Source organism: Zalophus californianus, chromosome X (genome assembly GCF_009762305.2).
Source record: "Zalophus californianus isolate mZalCal1 chromosome X, mZalCal1.pri.v2, whole genome shotgun sequence".
Classification (NCBI taxonomy): domain Eukaryota; kingdom Metazoa; phylum Chordata; class Mammalia; order Carnivora; family Otariidae; genus Zalophus; species Zalophus californianus.
In genome coordinates this window covers 117,285,906-117,313,766 of record NC_045612.1, presented here as the reverse complement: position 1 = coordinate 117,313,766, position 27,861 = coordinate 117,285,906, and the positions used below count along the sequence as shown (strand labels likewise).

Below are 27,861 nucleotides of genomic sequence, written 5' to 3'. Positions count from 1 at the left end.
CAATGCAGATCGTAGGGTCGTGCCGTGTGGCGCTGGGATTGGCCATGACGTAGGACCCTGCGGAAAGCAGGGAAGGAACGTGACCCGGCGTGAGGGGCGGGGCCTGGACACCGTGGGAAGGAACGCCTGCGACGTTCTAGGCGGGAAGGGCGTGGCCTAGGCATAGCCCAGGGGCGTAACCTGAGAAAGCTGGACTTAGTGCGTGAAGGGCGTGGCGTGGCCGCTACAAGGGCACGACAAAGCTGGTCGAGACAGCGAAGAGGTGAGCGCAGGCAAAGGGCAGAGGAATTGCCAGAGTGGAAAGGAGGGACGTAGACACAAGGAGGGATATGGGGTCAGAGGAATGAGCGTGATCCAGGGGATAACAGGGATGTGAAAAAGACCTGTGGAAAGGCGGGGCCTCAGAGTAGCATCCGGGACACAAATTACGTTAGAGGAAGAAGGGCCGTGGTGTAGGCGGAGCGCGAGGGCGTGACGCATACGTGAGGGCGTGGCGAAGATGGTCCGGCTCGAAGGAGGGGTGACCCAGGCGGAAGGCAGAGGCGGGACCAAGTTAGTGCGCAGGCGCGTGGTTGCGGCTGCAGGCTCCGAGCGACGGCAGCAGAGGTGTAGCCGGGGCAGAGACGGGGTGCGGACCCAGGCTCTGGGTGGACGGAGAGAGATTCGGGCTCCGACGCGGTGAGTAAGCCCAAGATGGGACACTGTTTTGTCGAGACTTGGGCTGGGGCGACGGGGACGTGATGTGCTTAAGCGAGATGACGTACCCGGCATGAGGGGCGGGGCGAGGCGTAACGGGACGTAGCCAAGATGGCCGCGCGCATGAGTCTCTCCCGGTTATGGAGCGGAGGGGTCCGCGCTCAGGGAAACATTCGGGTAAGGTCGGGCGGTGACTGGAGCATGAGGAGTAGGGGGGTACGCGTAGCCCTTTCAGAGAGGACAGATACCGTTCTGCTCATGACCACGCTGTGCGATGGGCCCGGGAGCTGGGGCGGTTCCGCGAGGATGGCCGCAGTGTCGGCCGGGCTTTTCTGTAGAATGAAGACGAAGAGGCAGGGAATCGCTTTTTCCCTACTCTATCCCTTTTACTCCACTGTGTGGGTCACCAGACAGCTACATCTCCTTAGGGTCTTGTCCATTTAACGGTAGAATAGCTGTCTCAGAGACTTGGGGAGGTGGGGGAATTGCAGTTGCAGAAACCGAGGCGCAGCAGGCTGGGACTCACTCACATCTGCATTGTTGCTCTTCCCCCACTGACCATGCCAAAAGCTATGGATAGATTCACAACCACCCCCAGGGCAGGGGATCAGCAGCATAACTCTGTCCTGTGGACGTATCTGAGTTTTCTCTGTTCAGTTATTTCCTTTTTCATTTGTGCTCTGCCCCAGATCTGGAGGGAAAGAACCCACAAAATATGAACGTTGTTGGTAGCCCTGCTTCTTTGTGGCATGAGTTAAAAGCTACTGTTTGGAGGCAGCCGAAAACTCGTTATTATCAGTGTAATTCCTTCTCATTTATTTTTGCTGATAAAGCTTGAAAATTGTGGGATGATAACGAAGATGTGTACACTTTAATTTGGGTGGAATTAATTTCCTGTCAGCCCCCTGAAAGTCACATTATTTTCTGCTTTCCCTTCGTCCTTTACTGCGAATCTGGCCGTCTCCACTCTATTGAAAAGTCTTCTGGAATAAGGAGAGAAGTCTGATATCTCTGGTGAGAGAAACTGCCCCACACTCTACCCAAAACCTGCTCCTGCACGTCCCTGAGAACTGTCACTGTTCTCAGCCTGCTTTGGAGTTTACAGTGAACCAAAGTTCACCACACCCACCCTCCCTTCTGAGTCTTGGTAAAGAGCTGCACTATTCTTGAATATTTTGGGAACAAAAATATTCTTTTTAGCCTCATGGCCTCTGCTGAGCACCATAGCTGCCCTGGCAACTATCTGCTAGACTTTTCCTCTCGCTGTCCCCTTGGGCCTCAAATCCATAGGATTAGCAGGAAGACTGCCCTCTTTCCCTTCCCACCTGCTCCTTTTGCCGGCTTGTTTCTCTCTTCAGGCATTCATCCTCATTCTACCACCAGCATCATCCAGCCATAAAATCACGGGGCCTTCTTCAGCAACTACTTCCCTTCTCTGTCCTCCAGTTGAGTGCCAAATCCTACGTTTTTTTACCAAAATGGCAATCTCCTGAATACAAAGAACTTTGGTCCATCGCTACTGTCACTCTCTGGTTCAGTGCTTCATATTGTCTCACTTGGATTACTGAATTTCATTTCAGACTCACGTGCCCAAATCTGAGCTACTGATGTCCCACCCAAAACCTGTTCTGCACACTGTGGTCCTCATCTCAGTTCATGACAACGCCATCTTTCCAGATTAGGCCAAGAATCTTCTAGCCATCCTTAACTCCTTTCTTTCACATCTTATGGCAGTCTCTCCAAGATGTAGCCAACGCCCAACCCCTTCTCACCACTTCCACCATGACATCTTTTCTTCCACAACCCTGGATTATCCTGAATGATCTCCCTGCTGCTTTCTTGCTTCCCATCCCAGTTGATTTTCAGTAGGGCAGCCTGAGTGATCTTTTAAGACTATAAATCAGTTGGTGTCCCTCCTGTGCTGCCAAAACTCCATTGTGCCCCCATTTCGCTTAGAGCAGTGGTTTCCAATCAGAGGTGATTCCCCTTTTCCAAGGCACATCTCCGGCATCTGGAGACATTTTTGGTTGTCACAGTTAGAGGGAGGTGCCATGGGCATCTAATGGGTAGAGGCCAGGGATGCTGCTAAACATCCTACAGCATATAGGACAGCCCCCAAACTGAGTTATCTGGTCAAATGCCAATAATGTCAAGGTTGAGGAACCCTGAGTTGGAGAAAAAAGCTTTACAAAGTAGCCTAGAAATCTACATGATCTGGCATCCATGATCTCTCCACCTTCTCCCCTACTACCCTGCTCCTAGTGCGTTCTATTCCTGCCATGCTGGCCTCCTTACTATCCCCTTGTATGTGCCAGACATGCTCCCACCTCAGGGTCTTTGCACAGGCAGTTCCCTCTTCCTGGGCAATACCCTTCCTCCTGCTAGTCCTATTACTAATTCCTTCATTTCCTTCAATCTTTTGCTCAAATCTCACCTTCTCAGTAAGGCCTCCTTTGAGCAACTTACTTTAAATGCAACACTCCTTTCCCAGTGGCACTCCAAATTTACTTATCCTGCTCTGCTTTTCACTGAGTATATTTTAATTTAATTGTCTGTACAACTGACTTACGTATTACACTGCTGTTTATTGTCTGTCTCCCCCTACTAGAACGTAAGTTTCACAAGGGCAGGGACTTTGTTTTATTCCCCCAATGATCCTAGAACAGTGTCTGGCGTTTAATAGATGTTTGGTTGCTATCCTGATGAATGAAAGGATAAAAGAGTGATGGATTGAATGAAGGATGGTTGAAGGAATCTCCTTGTCACTGACCTTTCCGGCTCCACTCTGCCCACTGCATTCCATCCTGTGCTTTGCACACGGAGTCATCGGAAACCGTCCTGTATGTACGGAATAATACCTAAGGGTCTTCCAGTCTCTTGGAAATGGATATTTTTCAAGTTAGTCTCAAATCCCCATCCAGCTCCACCTTCAACTGTGTCACCTGCATCTCTTGGCCAGATTGACACATAGAATTAACCATCCCAAGTAGAAAGGCCTGGAACAGATTCTCCCTCACAGCCCTCACAAAGAACGAACCCTACTAACTCCTTGATCTCGGACTTCCAGCCTCCAGGACTGTGAGACGATAAATTCTGTTGTAAAATTTCTGTTGTTTAAGCCACCCAGGTCGTGGTTCTTTGTTACAAACTAATACACTGGCCCTAAGACCCCACGTAGGGATTTAGGCCTGGAGGCGAGGCACCTATATGGGATTCTAAACTTTATACTAGACCCCTTTAAAGTGGTGGCCGTGTGTCATGGACTGAATGTTTCTGCTCTCCCTACCCCCATCCATATGTTGAAGCCCTAATACCCAATGGAACGGTGTTAGGAGATGGAACCTTGTGAAATAATTACGGTTTGATTAGGTCATGAGGGTTGTCTTCCATGATGGGATTAGTATCCTTAGAAGAAAAAGGAGAGTCCAGAGCTTGCTGTCTGTTCCTAACATGAAGGCATAGTGAGAAGGTAGCTGTGTGCAAGCTATGATGTAGATGACCAGGAACCAATTGGCTAGAAAATTGGTCTTGGATTTCTAGCCTTTAAAACTGTGGGAAATAAGTGTCTGTTGTTTAAGCCATTCAGTCTGTGGTATTTTGGTCTACAGCCCAAGCTGGCTAACACGCTGTGCATTTTCACTCACTGCCTTGAGAGTGTTCATTGGCAAAGTGATGCATACAACAGAGTGTGTGGCAGCAGGTTGCAAGACTGGCTGTTTGCCACAGTTCACTTTACAATATTTGTCCAGACACATGGCTTATTGCTGGTTATAAAGGGATCTGCCTGGAGCCCGCATTTGTTCCTTTCAAGGCAGCAATAGGAAGTAACTCTGCTTCCTGCTTTTACTGGACACAGCTCAGGTGTGATTTTTTTTTGTTCTCTCCTTTCCCTTGGGTGTAGCCTTCTCCTCTCTAGCTCCGATCTAGTGGGGTCAAGGGCAGCAGTACAGGGGAGAAGAGCTCTTTCACAGCCAATTAAAAGCAGTGAAGTACATGAAGAGAGGGAAGGGTGAAATGAGAACATTTGCCTCTTTGCTTAGCATTGGTAGGGATCCGCCACCATTGCCAGACTTCTGAGTGCCTCCTTGAGCAGGCTTAAGGAATAATAGACCACTGGCTACCTCATTTCAGAATCTATGTCCTTTTTTCCCTTAATTTTTTATTTTGGCAAACTTCAAATTTGAACAAGCAGTGGAAATACTATAATAAAACCACCTATGTACCCAACACTTTATTTCTTTTTGTGACTTTGGGCCCCTCTCCTCCCCGCCACCATTGCCAGACTTTTGAGTGCCCTCTGATAGGCCAAAGGCAGAATCTGAGGAGTCGCGGATGGTTTTCCTTGCCATATGATGTGCATTTCCAGAGGCTCCAAGGGGGAGAGATTCATTGCACACCTGGAAGGTGGAGTTCATGCCTTGTTCCACTTTGCATCCCAGCAGCCAACATGGTTCCTGGAACAAAGGAAATGACCATAACTGTTGAAATGCGAACGTTTAGTGGCAGAATTCCCATCCCTGTGAGACTAGCTTCGATTTGTCTCTGGACATGGTCCTCCTTCAGATGGGCAGAGCTTCGGGGGTCCTTCAGATCTTATCGGTAGGGATACGAGGCCCTCCTCTTAAATGGCAAGCATTTAAAAGTGTTTCAGAAGTATAGATAACCACACAACGGGGTGATGGCGGCATCTAGGAAAAGCCCTTCCTACTGTGCAAGAACATGCCGGCAGTCACTTCACAGTGTGCGGTTCTTGGAATCGGGATCAACATCTCCCTCACCAAGGAAGTGTGCCCAGGTCACCGAGCTGCCCTCGCGGGCCAGGCACCGTGTCCCTGAGAGATGCAGCTGTGCCAGAGACAGACAGGGTCCTTACCGCCGCGGGGGCTCGTGGCTGGGGAGGTGGCGTCCTAAAGTCCATTCTCGATGAGGTGTGCAACTGCACGCAGCACCGCGAGGGAGACGAGGGCGCCAGGCTCGCCCGGTGAGCGCAGGGTCAGGGGAGGCTTCTGGGAGGTGGTGCAGGAGAGGAAGGCCTGCGGAGAGGGGAGGAATTGACCAGGCTGCGGGTGGAGGAGGAGCATCTGCACCAGCCCTGAGGCGGGAGGGAGCTTCTTCGGGAGCGAGCGGGAAGAACCCGAGTCCACGGGGCTGGTGTGCAGGCAGGAGTGGGAAGTGGACGGCACAGCAGAAGAGTCTGTCCTCCTGGGGTAGCCAGTGAGTTTCCGGAAGAGGAGCGGATTAACCACCGACTCATCCCCCCCTCCTCCCCTCCCCCTCCCCACCCCCAGCCCTGCCATGTGTACTCATAGTCTGAATGCTGTGGTCCTGCTTACAGGTTTCCACTTGATGGGCAGTCTCCGTTGTTTATAGCTTTGCCTCCTCTGTCCTCCTGCCTCTAGGTTATTAGGTTCCTGCAAGTTATTTGGGGCCCGGTCAAGATTTCAAGCTAAACATGGTGGCGATGAGTAGCCTGAGGGTCATTCTTCAAGCCTCTCCATGCAAGTCACTGTGGAGAAGATTGCAGACCGCCAGGTTCGTGCCAGCGAGGCCCTGCAGCCTCTACACCTGCACGTACAAAAGCCGGAACCGAGCCTGTGAGTACACTGCTGCCTTAAAGAGAGCGGAGGTGGGGGTGCCTGGGGGGCACGGTCGCTTAAGCGGCCGACTCTCGGTTTCGGCTCAGGTTGTGGTCTCAGGGTCACGAGATCGAGCCCCGCGTCGGGCTCCACACTCAGCTTCAAGTCTGTTTGAGATTCTCTCTCCCCCTCCCTCTGCCCTCTCCCCCCCCACCTCCCCCGCTGGCCCATGCTCTCTCTCTCAAATAAATAAATGAAACTTTTGAAAAAAAGAGAGAGTGACAGGCTTGGTGTTGCATGACAATGACGTGTGTCCTGTGTTTATCCATACGGGTGTCGGTGGCATTGCAGAGTGGGATTATGTATGTGCCTTTAGAATGTGAGAATAACCACTTGTTTCTTTGTCTTCTAAAATAAATGTGGAAAATTCTTTTCCCCCAGGTTTATTGACATAGAATTGCCACCTAACATTGTGTAGGTCGAGGTGTGCCATGTGCTGATTTGATACACATATATATTGCAAAATGATTTCCATGATAGGTTTGGAAAGTTCTTTTCTTGACTAATTTTAACATGTTAAAATGATGTCGTGTCGGTGGTGCCTGGGTGGCTCAGTCGTTAAGCGTCTGCCTTCGCCTCAGGTCATGATCCCGGGGTCCTGGGATCGAGCCCCGAGTCAGGCTCCCTGCTCTGCGGGAGGCCTGCTTCTCCGTCTCCCACTCCCCCCTGCTTGTGTTCTCTCTCTCGCTGTGTCTCCCTCTGTCAAATAAATAAAAACAAAATCTTAAAATAAATAAGATGATGTCATGCAGAAATAGGATAAGAGAGGTGTCCCAGTTTCAAATACTCTGGAACCTGTTCTGTATCGTTCTTGTTAGCAGCAGTCTTCTTACTGACACTGATCCACAGACTGCGAATTATTTCTGTGAGTCTTTAACGTTCTGGAAGTTGCATGTTAATGTGTGTAAGCAGGTCGGTAGCTTCACGCTCTGGAATATCCTTTCTCAAGTCACAAATGGCAGCGTTCATTCCAGTTGACCAGCTTACCGGTGTGTGCTCTGCCGTAGACGCAGCATATCAAGCGAGGCGGCAGATGGCCTTTCCTGAACGCTTTCGCATCTCGTTCCCCTCCTGAAATACCAGTTCCCTGCCCCATCCCTATGGAGCAGGGATTGTGCACCGAGGTACTGCTGACAAGAGGGATGGGTCATTCTGTGTTGTTGTGGGTGCAGTGTACACTGTGGGGTGATTAGCAGCATCCCTGCCAAATACCCATTAGATGACAGTTGTATCCCCACCCAGTTGTAACAACCAAAAATATCAGCAGACATTACCAAATGAGCCCTGGGGGCACAAAACTGCCCCTGCTTAAGAATCAGTGGGACGGGGGCGCCTGGGTGGCTCAGTCGGTTAAGCGTTTGCCTTCGGCTCAGGTCTTGATCCCAGGGTCCTGGGATTGAGTCCCACATGGGGCTCCCTGCTCCGCGGGGAGTCTGCTTCTCCCTCTCCCTCTCCCTCTGCCTGCCACTCCCTCTGCTTGTGCTCTCTCTCCCTCTGTCTCTCTCTCTCTGACAAATAAATAAATATATATATATCTTTAAAACAAAAGAATCAGTGCGACGATAGGAGAGAATAATGTATTTATTTGTGGAGAGATGAGTTTGAATTTGTGGAGAGGTAAAATGGCTAAGTATGTTGTTAAAGAGGAATTTTTCGTATTTTCTGTTATTTTAAAGGAATTGACAGAATTTTCACGTGTTGCCTTCCTTCTGGGTCTAGGTTTCTCCACTTTTTCTCTTTGGGTTTACTCTCTTTTGATATCATATGCACGTAATAAAGAAAGAAGGTAAGAAAGGAATGCTTTTAAATTAGTAGTGCTAACCTAGCTACATCCAAGGATTTGGAACTGCTCCATAAATACATTTCTATTCCATATTTACTTTGTTTCCTCCAACAATGACAGTGTTCTCATTCAAGTGAACTGGTTGGAGTCATAACAGATTTCTGGTTGCTGGGTGTGGCTTCCTACCAACAGACCCACATCCTACCAGGACTGGCTTATTCTCAACACTGGCATTTTGTGGTCTGAGGCTTAAAATGGAAAAAATTAGTCATGTTCATGTAGTTACTAAAGTTTTACTTTTTTAACAGAGAGTTGAAAGTTAAAGGTCTAAAATCCAACATACGAATGTCTTTAGGATGGTTTGTTTCTTCTAGGGCTGACTAAAACAAAAAGTGGTGGCTTGGGGAGATGTGGGCTTTCCGTGATTAATTTGTCACATCAGATGTTCTTGTTTTTAAGTTACTAAGAAAAAAAGGTAACAGACATGATTTGATTTGGCTTTTGGCATATTGCACCACCCCTCCCTTTTTGCAGGGGAGAATATTACAGTCTCTGCTGCCCTGAGCCACTGAGCATGTCGTGTTCCTAAATCCCAGACCCTCCACGGATCAGTTGTAAAAACAATACACGTTGTATCTGGCAACTTAAAACTCCAGCAGGAGGCCCGTTGTCTACTTGTGTGACAGAATGACCCAAGATCATTGAGGGTTAGAAAAGATAACATGGAAAGTCCTTAGCTGGTGCCTGCCACACAGTGAGGACTGTGTTGGCACGTTACTTCGAGTACTAGGATTATCGTCATCACCGTCTTTATCTAATCATCACAGGCTCAGTGCCTCCCTCAGATGTTTGTGTGGCCATTGTTAAGATTGGGTTAAGCAGAATGAGGAGTAAAGGAAGGAGGAGGATATGGCCGATTCAGAAAGCAGCATTTCCCTAGAGCCTGTCTGTGCTTTGTGCTTCACCTTCACTCCTCTCCCCCCCCCCCGCCCCCAGGGAATCATTGGCTGTCCACGCACATTGCTGTTTGCTCTTATCTCAAGGAGCAGACGGTAAATGTTGACAGTCCGGCATCTGTTACCTAAGGTGCAAATAAAATCAGTTTCGCTTAGTGTATCATCTAGTGAAGTTTAGCCTAATTGTCACATGAAAAAAAAATACTAGGCAGAGATCTTAGAGCAGAAAAAAATAAATTCAATAATGTTAATTTTTAATTTAATGAAATATAAAGAGTATCAACTAGAATGAAGATGGTACAGATTTGTTGTTATTCCAATGATAACGATCTCCCTGCTTTGAGAAGGAAAACAAACTTTTTTTTTTTTTCTTTTTAGGACAACGTGGAATAGAATGGCACTGTATAAAATCTAGCCACTGGCCCCATGTGTGTATTTTCACATAAATGTCAATTTATTATAATTTTATGGGCACAAGTTGCTAGCACTCACCATATTGAAAATTTCCATCATCGGAGAAAGTTCTATTTGACAGGACTGGTCTGTATCATAACTGTATTAGTAAATTGTTCTATTATTTCTCCTGTTAACTTTGATGAACACAAAGGCTGGACAACAATAGTATTAAGAAGCTTGTTGTTTGTGTTGGGCGCCTGGGTGGCTCAGTCGTTAAGCATCTGCCTTGCCTTCGGCTCGGGTCGTGGTCCCAGGGTCCTGGGGTCAAATCTCTAGAGACAGCGAGAGAGGGAACACAAGCAGGGGGAGTGGGAGAGGGAGAAGCAGGCTTCCCGCTGAGCAGGGAGCCCCAATGTGGGGCTTGATCCCAGGACCCTGGGACCACGACCCGAGCCGAAGGCAGACGCTTAACGACTGAGCCACCCAGGCGCCCCCGTAAATAAAAAAATCTTTAAAAAAAAAAAAAAAGAAAAGAAAACTTGTTTCGCAATGTCTTCACAGAGAATTTTATTAATCCCTAGATAAAACAAACTGGGATACCCCGACTATGTTGTCTTCCATTAACTCATGAATAATCCTGAGAAACAAAGGACTGGTTAAGAACCCCTTGAAATTATGTTAATAGCCTCAGGGGTGCCAGTCGCTATAAGGAGCTAACACTTAGCCCTCAACACATGACCCCCAGGAACTGTGGGCTTTAGTCTCCTGTGCTGATAAATGCATGTGTATGCTGTAAGCTACCTGGGCTCAGCATCAAGGTGCATCTAACAGCCCTCATGCTCTGAGAAGACAGTTTGTGATTCTGAGATCATCCTTAACGTTTTGTCATTTGGGAGGGGGCTGTCCCTTTGTGTCACGTCCCTGTGCTGAGCCCCAGGCCTACTAGGGTGGTCTTCAGTTCCATGAGGAAATCGCACGTCTCGAGAAAAAGGACGGTAACAGGGCAAGGCGCGGGAGGAAAAGCCAATGAGGGTGTAGAACAACAGTGTCCATTGGAAAAATAACGTGAGCCACCAATATGAGCCATATAGGCGATTCTGTGTTTTCCAACAACCACATTTAAAAAAGAACAAATAGCATGTCAATTACATCTCAGTAAAACTGAAGGAAAAACAAACAAAATTGTTCATTTACGAAATACTATACAGGAAATATATAGATGAAATATAGTATACAGATGAAATTAATTTTACTAATATATTTTACCCAGTATATCCAAAATATTAATCACTTTTTTAAAAGATTTTATTTATTTATTTGACAGAGAGAGAGGGAACTCCAGCAGGGGGAGTGGGAGAGGGAGAAGCAGCAGGCTTCCCGCCGAACAGGGAGCCCGATGCAGGGCTCGATCCCAGGACCCCGGGATCATGACCTGAGCCGAAGGCAGACGCCTGACGATTGAGCCACCTAGGTGCCCCCAAAATATTACCACTTTAACCTGTAATTGGTGTAAAAAGTATTGAGATAGTTTACATTCTTTATTTTGTACTAAGTCTTGAAAGCGTGTAGGTGTTTTTACACATTTATAGCAGATATCACTTGGAATGACCAAGGAGAATAGAATGGCAAAACCAGAGTTTGGGAAGAATGAGGAGCCAGGAAATTTAGGTGGCTGAGGTGGGTTCCTGATAGGAAAACCTTGGCACTGGACACAAATTAGGACTTGACATAGAGACTTTAACGCAGGAACAACGTGATGAGTGGTAATTTAGGAAAACTGGTGAATGACAAAACATGGTAAAGGGTATTAAGACCAAGAGGCATGGTATGAAGTCCAGGGTATAGGGCCCTGAACTGGGCTGCTGGTTATGGGCAAGGCAAGAGATAAGCCTGAAAGATCCTTAAAGAAAATATAATGTGATCAGTAAAGTAATAGGCATAGAGATGGAAAGAAGACTGGAACCTTCCCAGCAGTGCTCTTCATCTTATATGTTCAGTGAACAGGCAGTGATTAAAAGCCACTTCAGTTCTTCTTGGGGCTTATCCAACCCTGGGAGAGGCAGATAATTAAGCATGTATGCATAGAATTATTACGCCTGTGTGACAAATGTTTTGAAGAAAACAATGTTAGGATTTTTTTTAAAGGGGGGGATCATATAATAAGAGGGTAGTCAGAAAGGTGAGGAGGTGACACTTTTGCCGAAGAGGTGACAAGCCAATAATAGGAGCCAGCCCTGAGCTGAATGAGGGGAAATTGATTTCTGACGAGGAGGAGCAGGAACTGAGGGGCTAAGACAGGAACGTGCTTTCTCTGTTTCACGAGTTGAAAGAGGGACCCTCCTGAGGCTGGAGACACAGGGTGGTACAAAGACAAAATAAGTCAAAACCAGGACTAGTCCTCCAGATAAGAACTAGAATTGAGCACATTTTCGCTATGGAATCTACAGGTATTTTTGTTGCTCATCAGCAGTATAGGAGTGACAGCCTCGTAATGGGAGTGTGGCTCTGCTCACTGAAACATGGTGGGTTAAGATCACTGTTTCTGTTTATTTCACTTTCCCCATATGAGAAGAACCTGAAAATGAAGGCACTGTTGATCAGAATACTTAATCCTCTTCCTGTTTTGAGGGAAAGTATGAGCAACTACCAAGATATTTCAGTCTGTATTTTGTTAAAGTGGAGGAAGGAGATGGGAGTATTGGAGAGGAAAATTTTTCGTTTACTCTTCAAAGTTCTAACTGGTCTAAGAATTAAATTGACATGAGACAGATCGACAGAAAAGAAATCCCAAAAGTTTAAGTACGTGCATGTGGAGGCTCAATAATACGGTTGTCATCCAAAGAAATGACCAAAGTGGCTAGCGTTTCTACCGTTACAAAGAAACAATAACAACGTGGGGAATTGGCAAGACAAAGAAAACGTATTATTCAGGATCTTCAGTTCGTAAGGAATTCTAAACAGAATTTGGGCTGGAGTAGTAAATTAGTAAAAGGAACAAGGGTTACCTATACAAACTTCTCGGCTCTGAATTTCCTATCTCTGGTGATAAGGTTTGTCTCTTTACCTCCCTGGTGCAGGAAGAGTACCTTTCACATGGGAGATTTATTTCTTGCCTTCTGGAGGCAAAGGGGGTTCCAAGTGTTCTTGCACTGGCTGTTTCTTAAGTGACTTTAATTCGAAATAATAAGCCAAAGTGGCACATTTTGGGGTGGCCTGCCCTTGGCACCCACAGGAAGAAAGAACAAAAGTGTCACTGTATCTCTCACGACAGTTTATCTTGCAAAACAAACCCTTGGGAAAAGCTGGCTTCACTAGGGTGACAGTCACTAAGGGGCCTTGGTCGGGGGATGGTCTGGGTGCCCAGAGGAGGAAGTGGTGGTGGGGGCAAGGAAACCTTCTAGAAGCTGAACTTGTGAATCAAAGGGCATAAATTGATAGGAGCGTTAAGGTCATAAAAGAGCAATGAAGGAAAAGGCCTGCTTCTCTTGGGCTAGTGTTTGCATGGGTGAGAGCAGATTCTGGGCATTTCCTGAATGGAGTGTGGGGGACGAGTCAAGGTGAAAGGAGGGATCGTCTTGGGGATCTGCTTGTTAGTTTCCTTCTTGCCTAGTCCTTACAGGAGACCCTCATGAATTGGGTTTGAAGAGTGTGAGTTGTCAAACCTTCAGCCATAGTCTGAGTATCTTAGAGGGGAAGGAGTTGCAAGGTCTCTTTGTGCCAGGCATGCTTACAACTGAATCAGGGTTGTTTGCCTGTGTTGGAAGGTGGGAGAAGGGTAGTAAAGTTTCCCCCAAACTGAGAAGACACTTTGAGACCGGAACACAAAGCAGGCCACTCCGTACAGTTTACACCGAGTTTTATTCAGAGTAACTTACTGCGGGGTATCAGGCAGGTGACGGCCGATCCAGACGAGACACAGCTATTCTTTGGAAAGTCTGGACCTTGGTCCACAGATTTTATAGAGCGAGGGGACTCTCAGGGGGCGCTGTAGTGAGGTCAGAGGGCTCACATGCATTTCACAGGGTTTGCAAGCACCTAATTGACAGCCAACATTGAACAGACCTTGTGGCACTATCTGTGCATCGGGAAGGGGCGAGAGACTGTGTTATCTCTGATAGATTCGTAGGAGACCAAGACGAACCTCTCCACATTCTGGCCTTGGCTGGCATTTCTAAGGTACAAATATTAATCTCTAAGGGGCCCATAACACATAGCCGCAAGACAGGTCAGCGAACAAGATGGAGGGCCAAAGATGGAGTCAGTATTGTCAGCACCCCTACAAGTTACTTTCTAATTTGCATTCCAATTAGATTATTATATTAAAATATCGTACCAGGCAAATGCATTTTCTGTTTTAGGTTTTTGAAACAAAATTCTTGTTTTCAAAGGAACAAGTTCTTTTATACTAAGAAAATCAATAAAAACATTGGGTTTGGATCTCTCCAGAGATAAGATGGTACTGTTTTACAGAAAGAAATAGTTAAAAAAAAAAAAATACCCTGAGTTTGCAGAGACCATGGTTTCTCAACTTACTGACATTTGGGGTCATACAATTCTGTGCATTGTAAGATGTTTAGCTGCATGTCTGGCCTCTATCCACTAGATGTCAGTAGCACTCTCTTCCAGTTGTGACAGCCAAAAATGTCTCTAGACGTTGCCAAATGTCTTCTAGGGGCAGCATCCCTCCTTCTGTTGAGAACGACTGGTCTACTCTCAGGAGAGCCCTCTGTCTCATTTTTAACCCCCGCAAAAAAAACCCATACGGCTAGGATTTTGAATTTATAGATTTTAGCAGCTACCCAAGCAAAACAAATGTCTCCTTTGTAAAGGTCAACCGGAAGCAAGTTTCTGGGCCTTTTTAAAATTTTTCTTAAAGATTTTATTTATTTATTTGAGAGAGAGAGAGAGAGAGAGAGAGAAACAGCATGAGAGGGGAGAGGGTCAGAGGGAGAAGCAGGCTCCCCGCTGAGGCGGGAGCCCGATGTGGGACTCGATCCCAGGAGTCCGGGATCATGACCCGAGCCGAAGGCAGTCGCTTAACCAACTGGAGCCACCCAGGCGCCCTGGGCCTTTTTTTAAATGAAAAAAGGTGTCTCTGTGAACCTGCCATACAGAGTGGGTTGACTGAATAGCAGCTACCTTATCACTTTCTCAGATCCTTACTCTCATTGTTCGTAGTGGGGTGAGGCTCAGAGGGTCATTGGTAATGATTTATCTCAATTCATGTTTCTTCTGCCTCTCCTACTGCGCTTGGTTCTACCCATCTGGGGTGTTTCTACGGGGCAGAGAACTGGAGCACCCCCAATCATGCATGTCGTCCTATCCCTCATGCATGGATGTCTCATCAGCTCTCTGTTACAGGAAGTCCGCTGAGATTTATCAGACTTCCCACAAACACCTGGTGCTTGATTCTTTGTAGAAAAATCATTATCAGTGATGTGTGGCATCTGTGTGGAGTCCCGGGCTCGAGTCCCGCGTCGGGCTCCCTGCTCGGCGGGAAGCCTGCTTCTCCCTCTCCTACTCCCCCTGCTTGTGTTCCTGCTCTCGCTGTCTCTCTGTAAAATAAATAAAAAAAGAAAAGAAATGACTCCTTCTCCTCGCCAGATTCATCGGTACCTTCCTTCATTTTTCCAAAACCCTGGAGTATTGCCCTCATCTCAATTGGAAGAGTGTAATATCGCATTGTATAAAGAATCCAGAAGTCTTCCAAATCGCAAGCTAAATTACAGACGCATGCCACGCAAGCCTTTATTCCTACTAGCCCGGCAATTAAAAGATTTACAGTGCTTTAGTGAACACTTGCGTTCCAAAAATTGTCCCTCCTCTTCCCCCGTGGCCTTGGTTGAAGAGAAATCCACGACGGAAAGTTTCATTAATTTGTACTTGTATGCGAACCTGGTTGGTGGGTGGGGCTCAGAAGATGATCAATAAAGAAAGGAGACCCGTTTGAGAATCCCCTCCTTCCACGTGGTGCTAGTCTGCACGCATCTTACTGTCCTCAGGAGACTGGGCGGCACCTGGTTTAGGTGAGAGGAGAGGGTAGACCGAGCGGCTCGTGGCTGACAGAGCAGCAGGCTGCCCCTGCGCCAGGCGCTCTCTGAGCCGCCTCTGTCCCCTGCTTCCGTCGGGCCCATGAGCCCCCGGGTGGCTAATTCCTGAGACTTGGATTCCGTCACCTCGACACACGCCAGCACCGGAGTTGCCTGCCGTGTGATCCCGGATAGCGGCGTCTTGACGATGGCCCCCGCTGTGCTTTCTCCTAGTGCACCCGCTCTGGGAGACCGTGGACCTGGTCCCGGGGGGCGAGCGCCAGTCGCCCATCAACATCCGGTGGAGGGACAGCGTCTATGATCCTGGCTTAAAACCGCTCACCATCTCTTACGACCCCACCACCTGCCTCCATGTCTGGAATAACGGGTACTCTTTCCTCGTGGAATTTGAAGATTCTGCAGATAAATCAGGTGAGAGCCCGACTGGTGGTCTTGTCTGGAGTTAAGGGACAGCCTCGTGTCAGCCCAGGCCACACCACACCGCATCCACGGGCACGCAGACCGCCTTGGGCAGTGGCATGGGACTCACTGCACTGAGCTTTTCTTTTTTTAATGTGGTAAGATACATGTAACATGGAATTTGTCTTCTTAACCATCTTTAAGGGTACAGTTCCACAGTAAGTCCAGTCACACTGTTGTGCAACCATTCGTCTCCATTACTCTCCATTTTGCAAAACTTAAACTATACCACTTAAACAATAACTCCCCATTTTCCCCTTACCTCAGCTCCTGGCTGTGACCATTTTACCTGTCTGTCTGAATTTGACTACTGGGTACTTCATTTATGTGGAATTGTGTAGTATTTGTCTTTTTATGACTGGCTGATTTCACAGAGCAAAGTGTCAGAGTTCACCCATATTGTAGCAGATGTCAGAATTTCCTTCTAAGACTGAAAAATACTCTTGTATGGATAGACCACATTTTGTTTATCTGTTCACCTGTCTGTGGACACCTGAGTTGCAGCCACCTTTTGGCTATTGTGAATAATGCTGCTATGAACATGGGTGTCCAAGTATCTTCTGAGGTGTTGTTTTCCATTGGTATATACCCCAAAGTGGAATTGCTGCATCATCCTTAGAGTTTTTTGAGTGTATGAACCATGTCCCTTTTCATTTTCGTGCATGTTTCCTTCTGGTATGAGTGGTGTTTTCTATTCATACACACACACACACACACACACACACACACACAGATTGTGTATTTGAAATTATTTAAAATTAGATATTTGAATTTATTTTTATTTGAAACCATATATATAGATCATTTGAATTTTATTTGAAATTTGTTTTCTGGTATGTGGAATGTGTGCTAATCTTCCTCTGTTTGCTGATGTTACAAATAGCTTCTATATTAAATAGTAATACTCTTTAGCCAGATTTTAAATGGTAAGATTGCAGTACATTGGAAAGGATAGGCAAGAAAAAGAGACTTTGTATTTTTAGTCACATTTTGTATTTTAGCCAACATGTATGTATTTTGTCAACCATTGATTTATTTATTCGTTCTGTATTTGCTGAGTGCCAGCCATGTGCCAGCCATTGCACCAAGTGCCAGGAATACTAACTAGATTCTTGATCTCCCAGCAAAGTGTAGTGAGAGAAGCATGCAGGAAATTAGAATTATAAAGCCAGTGTGATTTGAGGAAGGGTTTCTAAAAGTGCTGTGGGACCACGGAGGAGGGGATGATGTAGACTGCTCCGAGAAGTCTGTGATGACTTCACCAAGGACAGGTGTTGATGCAAAATGAACAAACCTAGAATATCTGGGGCGGTGTGGGGGGGGGGGAGTTTTATTCGAGCCCAAGTGAGGACAGCTGCCCAGGATACACAATGTTCACAAAGAAGAGAGTGCTTCCTGTAAAGGTTCATTTGAGGTAGGGTTACATACATTTTATATACATAAGAGGTTACAACATTTTTAAAAAGTTACAAATAATTAGACAAAGAACTTTTCTGGAAGTTGCAGCCCTTAAGTTTCCAGTATATGCAGTGCTATCTGACTTTAACCTCTTGGGAACCAGGGAAGTTTCTTACTTTCTCTTATCTTTTGTGTTCAGAATGCACGTTTTTGGTTATTTTCAACAAAGCAGATACACAGTGTGTGCCCAGGGCAGATGTGGAGGGCATGCTCTGAGGTGTTGCTGAGTCATTTTGACCTTGGCAAGTGTTAAAGCAGAGCTTCCCTGGGACCCCCAGAGCAGGACCCACAGATATTAAAAGTTGAAAATTTCCTTTATCGGGGGACATTTATCTTGGGTATTGAAGGGTGAATTGGAGTTTGTCAAAAGGATTAGAAGGGCATTGGAGACTGAGGGAAAATCATGTGCAAAAGCAGATGTTCAGAAAATGGCCAAAAACAGTGACCAATGCAGAATGTGCATTTTGGGGAGAGACAGGAAGAATGATGATTGTTGCCGCTTAGGAGGGGAGATAGAAGACAGCTTCATCAGTACTGGTTATTTTTATACGACAGTGTGGTAGAGCATGATTTCATTTAATTAATAAGTCATTCGCTTTATTTTTTGAGATTAACCCAATCAGCACAGGTCCACAAGGTCAGATCAATCCAAGTGTGAGACGGTAGGAGCTTAAATGAAGGCTGTAGCAATTGAAGTAGGGAGAAGGCACGTTTTTAAAAAGCATTTCTAAAATAAAAGTGTCATGAGCACACTGTGAAGGCACACACAAGTTGTGTCTTCCCACAATGTCAGCCTTATTCAGTCCTAAAGGAAAGAGCAGGTCCAGGTTCCCAGCTCAGTGACATTTCACCACGTGGTTAACTTGGTTTCTTACCTTTCACACAGAGCAGGACAGAAAACAAACCACACAACAAAGAAGATAACACAGGGGGCAGGAAGTGAAGGAACCAAACACATAATCAGTCTACAGGCGCGTAGTTGAGATAAGGTGTCAGTCCAGGCCAGGTCAGCTCTCGGCACTCACTTCTGATATTCAAGCAGCGGAGGATCTCAGTGCTGTTCAGAGATCCATTGGGCACAGCTTTCAGCAACAGATGCCTTTTGTAAGTGGTTAGACATAGAGGGGTTATGTCTGAGGAGTCTGTTTGCTGCAAAAGCCCTCTCTTTTTAAAGGGATTGAATCAGTCCTGGGCCCCTGCAGACTTCTCTGCTTCTGCTTGTTATAAGTTCTGGGGTGTCATCGGTTGATGCTGCTCTCGGCAATATCTGGTAGCTGCAGTATGCTTAACTGCCTGTATCACCACTTGACATGGGCCCCTGCTTGACATGAGTGCCTCCATCTTGCTCTCTACAAAAAGCAACGGGACTTGGAGATGGACTCCTCTTCAAGTGAGGAGAAAGCGAAATTAACCACATCCTTGAGTCATCTCCCTTGGGAGGCTGGGGGGATGGTGATGCCAGAAAGGTCATGAATGATGGATGGGGAATAATTTGTAGGGAAGTATAGGGAGCACGTAAGGAAATAAAAAAAAAATTTTACAACTTTTCCCCTAATTTAATTTTAAATACTACGTTAAAAATGGAAAGAAACACACTTGGAGTGGTTATCCATCGAAGAAGAATTGTGTCTTCACCTCCTGTTTAATTTCCATAGGGAGAATCTGCTTCTCTCAGGATAAGCATCTTTACTGCTTTTGATGCCAGTGGATTTTGGATTTTCATATTTCCTGCAAATCAAGATGGAAATGAACAAATGTTGATCCCTTACTGAAATGTTATCCTCTTTCCTATATAAATACTTTTTCTCATCAAATAAATCCCTTTATTTCAAAGTAATATTAAGTGCTCCTGCATAAATTTCTTCCTTTTCTTTATTTCTGTCTCATTTTGCATCAGATTGTCATATGCTTTTCCCAGTGGCTTTATTTTGCATGAGGAAACATGTTTAAATATTGTAGGTTGAATAAGGCAGTCGATTTCTTTTGGAGCAATCCTATAGGGTCAGGCATTAATCCTCCTTTTTATCGTGTTTCAGCTGCACTTGGTGCATCATAATACAAGCAAATTTCAAAGCTTTAAGGATGCAACAACTGGAGGAAGATGGTTTAGCTATGATAGGATTTTTTTTTTTTTTTTTTTTTTTTTGAGAGAGCATGAGCAGGGGGAGGAGCAGACTCTGTGCTGAGTGTGGAGTCCAATGCAGGCCTCAGTCTCACAACCCTGAGATCATGACCTGAGCCAAAATTAAGAGTCAGGACACTTTTAAGCCACTGAGCCACCCAGGTCCCCCTATGATAGGAATATTTTTAAAGGTAAAAAAAATCTTACCAACTTTAAATGTATACTAGAATCGAAAGATGGAACATTACAATGTTGTTATTTAAGAATATTGGGATCAATACATTGGTAAGATAAGCAATGCTTAAAATACAAGATTGTTAAAAATACATCCCAAATGATATAAAATGGTGCTGTCCAATATGGTATCCATAAGGCATTTGTGGCTTTTAAGCACTTGAAATGTGGCTAGTATAATTGAGGAAATGGATTTTTTATTTTATTATAATTTGAATTTGAATTTAAGAACTAATAGTTCAGTTGTTAGAAAACTTGTAAGAATGTTTAGAACAAGTTGAGTATGTGTATCTATATTTTCAAGTAAAATATGAATCAAATATTTTTGATGAAAATTTAACATCTAATTTGATATGTGTTGTGTGAGTAAAATACACAACAGATTTTTAAGACTGGAAAAAATGGAAACTCAGTAATTTTTCATGTTGATTACATGTTGAGATGGCAATCTTTTCAATGTATTTGGCAAAATAAAATATGTTATCAAAAGTAGTTTCACCTTTTTTAAAACTTCTTAAATGTGGCTCCTAGAAACTTGAAAATTTCCTTTGTGGTTTGCATTACATTTCTATTTTTTGGCACTATTATAAAAGGATGAGGGCAAATAATGGTTAAAATGTGAGATCAGTTAATATATTCTAAATGGCATAAAAAGATAAAGGCAAACAGCTATGGGAAATGATCTGGAAAGGAACTGCTAAAGGAACAGGGCTGCTCTGGGTGCTATGTAACTATGTATTTGCTAAGTGCTTCATTTGTCTTCTCCAGAGGTCTTTGATGACGATACTATCATCTCCGTTTTTCAGATGAAGTGAAGCTCCGTGAAGTTCACTGCTTCCTTGCCAGGTCATACAGCTGACAGCTGGAGAACTGGATGGAAAATCTGCAGACCACACTCTCTGCAGGGTCTCTGAGCTCCTGGAGGCTCAGCAGGTGCAGGCCTCCTGCAAACTCTGGAGGCGGAGTGTTGTCAGGGTGCCCCAGGTTTGTTTTCATCAGGTATGGCAAGACACACAGACATGGGAATGACTGTTGTGAAAGAAAAATTTTATCCTACAGTCCCTAAAGCTGGAAGGCAGGGCCACATGGGGAAGCACCAGGGATGGCCAGGAGGCAGAGGGAAGGAGGAGAAATGGTGGATGAGAGCCTGTTGTGGCCTGGGGGAAGGAGCGCATAAAGTAGTATAAGCGGACTGAAGATTGGCTACTTTGAATAACCTCAGTAGGTTCTGTGGTACAGAGGTTGTCCCTGGTTGTCTGCCACCTGGTCCTGGGGCAGGTAGGGCACAGGGACAGTGTCCCAGCATGTCAGAGCCCGATAAAGGAGCTGCTTGGGCTCTGGATTGGTTGATTTCCTTATGAAGGGCACTCTCTCAGTTGTTTGTTCTCTCTTCGAATTAGCTCACCCTGGGAGGGGCAACCCCCCTAGTGTTGGGAAGCCTCAGATGTCAAAGCATCAAACACAGAAACTGGAATACATGGTTATTAACACTGAGGCTCCAGGAATGAGCCCCTGAGGACGTGGGTGTGCGCTGAGAGCTGGGCCTTACCCACTCCGTCTGGCTGGGACAGCTTTAGCCATCAGTGTCCCTGGAGGCCAAGCAGCAGGGAGGCTGGGGGTGGGGGGGGAGGTGGGAGGCTAACAGAGCAGGGGCACCTTTTCCTGCACACAATGGGCTTCAGCCTGTCCGCAAACCACCTGCCTGTTTGTTTTGTATGTGCTTTCATTCAGTGATGTTTATAACATCCTGAATTCTCAGTTTAAGTGCAGTTTCAGTACTGTAGATTGTTTTTAGGTAATCACCAATTGTCTGATAGGAATTCACATTCTGTAACAATATTAGCATAAGATCTTATTTTAAAAAATATTTTCTCATTTATTGTTCTTTAGCTACACATCATGAAGAGCTACAGAAATTGGTGGACACTGTGCCGTCAATTAAGCATAAGGTAATTTTTTTCCCTACGTCACTTGAAATACATGTTATGTTTAATCTCAGAGTAGAGACAGAAGGCACGTTGCGAGTTGTCGTGAAAGAGCACTTGCCACTTAATATGCGTGTGTTGAGAGCCCCCAGCCCTGGGACACCTTACAGGGGCGGAAGTGGTTCTGTGGGCGCACGCTGACCGCTTTGGTTTTGCTGCCCTGCCCTAGCACTGGGGGACTCGGGAACCCAGTGCTTTCCCCTCCTCTGCTCCTTCTGAGTCCCTGTGGAAACACCCAGAGCAGCCCTGTTGACTCGACCTCCCATCCCACGGGCAGGGAGCAGAGAAGCGTTTGACAGAAACGTGGCTTGGCTGGCTGTAAAGAACAATGACCCAGGGTGCCTGGGTGGCTCAGTCGTTAAGCATCTGCCTTCGGCTCAGGTCATGATCCCAGGGTCCTGGGATCGAGCCCCACATCGGGCTCCCCGGTCCGCAGGAAGCCTGCTTCTCCCCCTCCCACTCTCCCTGCTTGTGTTCCCTCTCTCGCTGTGTCTCTGTCAAATAAACAAAATCTTTAAAACAAACAACCAACCAAAAAAAAAAAACAATGACCTGTATCCTTCAGAATGGATACCTTTGTCCAGGCCCCAGGACTAACTGTTCATGATTCAGAATCCCGAAGGGGCTGTTCCCTGGAGGTCCGCATCTTCTCTCTCTCTCCCCACCCCTCCCTGTTTATCTCCCTCTTTTCCCTTCCCTCTCTTCTGTCTCCCCTTTTTGTCCAGGAGCCTGGCTCCCCCAAATTTGCATTGTGTTTTCAGAAAGGAGAATTCTGTTGGTTTCTCTTGAAAAAAGGAAATCTCCTTGTTCGTGCACCAGCTACTGCCTGATGCCTCCCAAAGAGTTCAGAGGGGACTACCTGCAGTAAACTTACAGAATGGAGGGAGGAAGTGGTTTGTGCCATGTTCCCGTGGAGGACTATCAGAACTACACTGTTGCCAATTATATCTCAGTTTAAAAAAAAAAAAAATCAGTTATGTCTCAATTTTAATAAAGAGAACCTTGCATAGTTAATCATATATAGAAACAAAGCATGGGCTTGACTCTGTCCTAAGGCACCCGGAGTTACCTGCAATTCCTCTAGACCAATGCTAGTCCCCAGCGCCCCCAAGAATCAATGCCTTGTCATCTAATTCCTGAGTGGTTTTCAGCACCGAATGATAGTTTGGGTGACCTCTTCTCTTGGCCAGGACACCCTTGTGGAATTTGGGTCGTTTGATCCTTCCTGCCTGATGCCTGCCTGCCCAGATTACTGGACCTACTCGGGATCCCTGACTACCCCGCCACTCTCCGAGTCCGTCACCTGGATCATTAAGAAGCAGCCCATAGAGGTTGATCATGATCAGGTATGTTCTTTCCACATTTCTGTCTGAGGAAATCCTAGCCTCCCCATTTAAAACAAAGCTAAGCTCCAACTTTGGCATCAGTTTTTAACATCTCATAATGCTTACGCATTTTTATTAAGATGTGCTAACATCTTATCTCAGTTTGGACATGAATTTGGAGATATGTCAAGTTAACCAGAGACAGGAGTTAAAACATAGAAGAACATAAGCTGTTAGCTTTCATTTTTGACAGTAACATGTTATTTTACTTTATATCCTTTGTGTAGAATCACTATAAAAATTAAGATCTTTAAATGGAAAAAAATGAAGGCTGGAAGTGGATGTGTTCAAACTGGTTTGATACTTATTTATTACTGAAGTACAGTTGACACACAATGTTATATTAGTTTCAGGTGTACAGCATGGTGATTTGACAACTGCATATGTTCTGCTGTGCTCACCCCAAGTGTAGCTCCCATCTGTTACCATACAAGTCTATTACAATCCCATTGACTCTTTTTTCCCTGTGCTTTTTACCTTTCATCCCCGTGACTTACTAATTTCAGCACTGGAAGCCTGTACCTCCCACTCTCCTTCATCCATTTTTCTCATCCCCCCCCCATTCCCCTCCCCTTTGGCAACTATCATACAGAGTTTGCTCTCTGTATATGCAAAAGTCCTTAATTTTCTTAGGAGAAACTTACTGTGGAATTTCAAAGGAAAGACAGAACCCAACAATGTCTGTACAGAAATTTTATTCTAAGTCAGAAGTTTTGACTTGGTATTTGTTTTTCAATTAGAAACGAAAGTTTAAGTGGTGGTTACTATGTCAACACACAAAATGTTGTTTAATTCATAAATGAACTAAACTAATAATAATGGCTTTTACTTGTTTAGGAATTTTATTGATTAAAAAATTTTTACAAGAACAAAAGCTTTTAAGTTCTTTTTTATGAAGCCAAGATAACAGTGAAAGCAAAACCCACCAAAGATTGGACACCCCCCCAAAGTAAACACTAAGTCCCAAAAGTAGTATCTCTCAAGAATATTTAGAAAATATTCCACCCCCTAAAAAGTAAACACTAAGCCCCAAAAGTAATATCTCTCAAGAATATTTAGAAAAAAGGAAAGCTGGGGCACGTGGGTGGCTCAGTCGGTTAAGCGTCTGCCTTCGGCTCAAGTCATGATCTCAGGGTCCTGGGATCGAGCCCCGCATCGGGCTCCCTGCTCCGCGGGAAGCCTGCTTCTCCCTCTCCCACTCCCCCTGCTTGTGTTCCTGTTCTCACTAACTCTGTCAAATAAATAAATAAAAATCTTTAAAAAGAAAAAAGGAAAGCTAAATAAAATACTAGAATCTACCAGTACATCACATAGGATTTTTTCTAGTAGGATTTGTCCATGTAGAATTTTTGTTAGTAATGTAAGGATCATTCAATATTAGGAATGATATAGTTACGATTAATAGGCTTCATCCCATCAGGGGATGGAAAGGGAAAACTAATATTTTCATTTTCATAAATTCCTAAAATATATTTCACAAAATTCATAATATATTTTTTAAAGCCACCCAGGCACCCCATTTTTGTAAAATTTTTTAATAGAATTAAATGAGAATTCCCTGAGTTGATAAAGTAGACTGACCAATCTCGGCTCAGGAGTAAAGAGTATGACTAAAATGGAAAGGATATCTAGTAACTGCACTATAATTAGCATATTAAATTTTAAATTGACTAAATTCTGGTAGCAGTCAATAAAGTTAGACAAAAAAAGATAAATGAGAGAGACATTAGTGGAGTACCATACTGATTTATAGACATGAATTCTTTTGACATGTAAATCACAGGATAGAACGGAAGAGAGAACCCTACAATGGAAACTAATAAACTAAAATACCTTGGAATGAACTTAAAATGTTAAAAAGGAAACTGTCAGATGTTCCTAAGGGACACAAAACACTATTTGAAATAAAATTCATACCATGGTATTGAATAGAAAGGTATCCTAAAGACCCCTTTGATGTCAATTTTTAGGTTGTAATTTTCCATGAGTTGTTTATTTTCCCTAAATTTTATCTGGTCCCAATAAATAAATCAATAGTTACATTGTGGAGGGCTGTCCTGTGTATTGTAGGATGTTTAGCAGCATCCCTGGCCTCTACCCACTGGATGTCAGTAGCCCCCCAGCAAGTGACAACCAAAACTGTGCCCATACAGTCTCTGATGTCTGGTGCAAGCTCACCCCTGCTCAAGCACCAACTAATGTGTGCTAATCTCTAATATCCGCTAACACATGAAATCCTTTACCACCTAGTGTGTGAAAAGAAACATTGTCAATGGGAAAACGGCTTTTAATTAATCAACACATTGGTTTACTAGTAAAAGCATAGGGGTGATCTACTTATTACTGCCTATAGCTCACCAGCAGAAGACTGTTCTGGAGGATTCTTTACCTACAAACCAGAATGACACCCACTCGTTATGCTGCAGATGTGAGAAATTCTGTAGACATTTGAAAGAAAAAGACATTATAAGAAATCAGTACACGGTGGCATGAGACCGTCCAATCTCATGCTGTGATCACCTGAAGACATACGTTAGGTATGTATGAAGAGTTATTTCTACCATGAAAAATGTCTTTAAGAACTTTCTATCATAGGAACTTCCTTTTAAAAATCATCTACCTGGAGATCATTCCTTAATGAATTGGCCAAAAAAAAAATTTAGCAGTGAGTAGTGAATGTTGGGGGTCTCATTGCCCTGCACCCACCAGTTAACCACACCCCCTCATCCTGAAACACTCTGACTTCAGAAGACTTCTGGTGCTCATAGTGATCTGAAGAGGCACCTGCACCCCAATGTTTATAGGAGCAATGTCCACAATAGCCAAAATACGGAAAGAACCCGGGTGTCCAACAGATGAATGGATAAGGAAGACGTGGTGTGTATGGGGGGGGGGGGGTGTATAAAATGGAATATTACTCAGCCGTCAAAAAGAATGAAATCTTACCACTTGACAAGGATGTGGATGGAACTAGAGGCTATTATGCTAAGAAAAATACGTCAATCAGAGAAAGACAATTACGATTTCACAAATGTGGAATTTAAGGAACAAAACAGGATCATAGGGGAAGGGAAGGAAAAATAAAATAAGACAACATCAGAGAGGGAGACAAACACTGAGAGACTTTTAACTTATAGGAAACAAACAAGGGGCGCCTGGGTGGCTCAGTCGTTAAGCGTCTGCCTTCGGCTTGGGTCATGATCCCAGGGTCCTGGGATCGAGCCCCGCATTGGGCTCTCTGCTCGGCAGGAAGCCTGCTTTTCCCTCTCCCGCTCTCCCTGCTTGTGTTCCCTCTCTCGCTGCGTCTCTCTCTGTCAAATAAAATCTTTTTAAGAAAAAAGAAGGTTGCTGGAGGGGAGGTTGGTGGGGGGATGGGCTAACTGGGTGATGGGCATAAGGTGTAATGAACACTGGGTGTTATGTGCAACTGATGAATCACTAAACTCTACCTCTGAAACTAATAAAAAAAGAAAACTTCTGGTGCTTCTTCATTAAGTTATATTAAGTATCCTCACCGTTGAGCTGTCCACCTCTCAGATCTGGATGGAATCTGCAGCCTGCTCTTGGACTCAACATTGGCTTCTACTTTCTCTCTCTCATCCCATCACTGGAGACAGCCCAATAGGTGCATTTCTGCATGGGCTTTTGAGGGAAATTTTCACCAAGAGATTGATTCAAAGAAATTAAATGTTAAACCTAAACACTATAATCAGTTACCCAGCAGCCTTTAAACAGTGTTTTAGAAGTCAGATGTTATCAACTGTTGTAAATGCAAAACATGACTCACTCTACTCCGACATTACCAGCAGAAACGAAAAACAGAAATAGCATTTGCGTTCACAAAAAACACATTCTAGGAATGGAAGGAGACTGAAAATTATAGGAGAGTCCACATAACTCAACGTTGTCAGGGCTAAAACAGAAATCATGAATGGCATTCACCATTTTCTTAAGAGCACAATTGCAAAAAGTGACATTAGCAACCATTATGGAAGATGGAAGCACACATCCCCTTCACTAATAAACGTAGATTCCTCTTCCTTTTAAAGAGCATTCAAGTGCATTATGTTCATTTTTACAATAATGAAGGAGAGTGTCATTCCGTCGGTTTTCTGTAATTTTCAGGACCTGATCGAAATGCCTACATTTTCTCCCTTTCAGTGTCAGGTACAAAAGCCGAAGCCCTCGTGGCCCCCCTGCCTAGAAGCCAAGCGTCTGGGACCTGCAGTGGGAGCTGGAGGTTCCCCTGTCCTCAGCGGCGGGCACCCGGGGCAGTCGCTGTGTCCGCGGGGCCCTGGCCTGGCTCGTGCCGGACCCGTGTCCAGAGCGTTCCCCACGTGAGACTCCATGTGCCGCCCTCGCGCCCTGATACCAACAGTCGCTCTTAGACCTGCGAGTTCCCCGTCTGCCGACACTTGGGGCACTTGTGAAGGCCGGATTTCCCCGTCAAAGGCCCCAACCCCGCCGCACCGCGAACATGGGCAGCTACCTGGGCAGAGCCAAGGCCACGCTGCCACGCCCCTCTTGGAGGCGCCAGTCCCTGCGGCCCAGGCCAGCCCACCGCCCCCTGGGCCTGGTTCAGAGCCAAGTCATCTCCATTCACGGGGAGCGCTGGATCGGGAGCCGGCCCTGCCCCACCTGGACCACCCCAGAGTCCAGAGGGCGATAGTCCCCAAGGCCTGGAGGCGCTTTCACAGCAAG

General features: G+C 45.4%; 1 protein-coding gene across 4 annotated transcripts; it reads left to right on the top strand.

Moving 5' to 3' along the window:
* The first annotated feature begins 386 nt into the window (after positions 1-386).
* On the top strand, positions 387-27,629 carry LOC118356484 (carbonic anhydrase 5B, mitochondrial-like). 4 transcript variants are annotated; one of them, XR_004819797.1, is made up of 7 exons: positions 387-678; positions 6,096-6,290; positions 15,731-15,928; positions 20,597-20,774; positions 21,681-21,739; positions 22,966-23,121; positions 27,322-27,629. XR_004819797.1 is itself a non-coding variant. In XM_035725377.1 (4 exons), the coding sequence occupies exons 2-4, from the start codon at positions 6,149-6,151 to the stop codon at positions 19,131-19,133; spliced, it is 384 nt and encodes a 127-aa protein (XP_035581270.1). In that variant the 5' UTR covers positions 401-678; positions 6,096-6,148; the 3' UTR covers positions 19,134-19,219. The 4 variants fall into 4 exon arrangements, 1 of the variants encoding a protein (XP_035581270.1); XR_004819795.1 differs by having other exon boundaries at positions 20,597-20,789; XR_004819796.1 differs by lacking the exon at positions 387-678 and adding an exon at positions 804-873 and having other exon boundaries at positions 20,597-20,789.
* Positions 27,630-27,861: the final 232 nt, after the last annotated feature.

Excerpts from the sequence above, each read along its gene's own strand:
- LOC118356484 (XM_035725377.1), top strand. The coding sequence starts at position 6,149 with ATGGTGGCGATGAGTAGCCTGAGGGTCATTCTTCAAGCCTCTCCATGC. Across the intron at positions 6,291-15,730 it reads CAAAAGCCGGAACCGAGCCT|TGCACCCGCTCTGGGAGACC; the intron begins GTGAGTACACTG and ends GCTTTCTCCTAG. Across the intron at positions 15,929-19,089 it reads AGATTCTGCAGATAAATCAG|GGAGAATCTGCTTCTCTCAG; the intron begins GTGAGAGCCCGA and ends TAATTTCCATAG.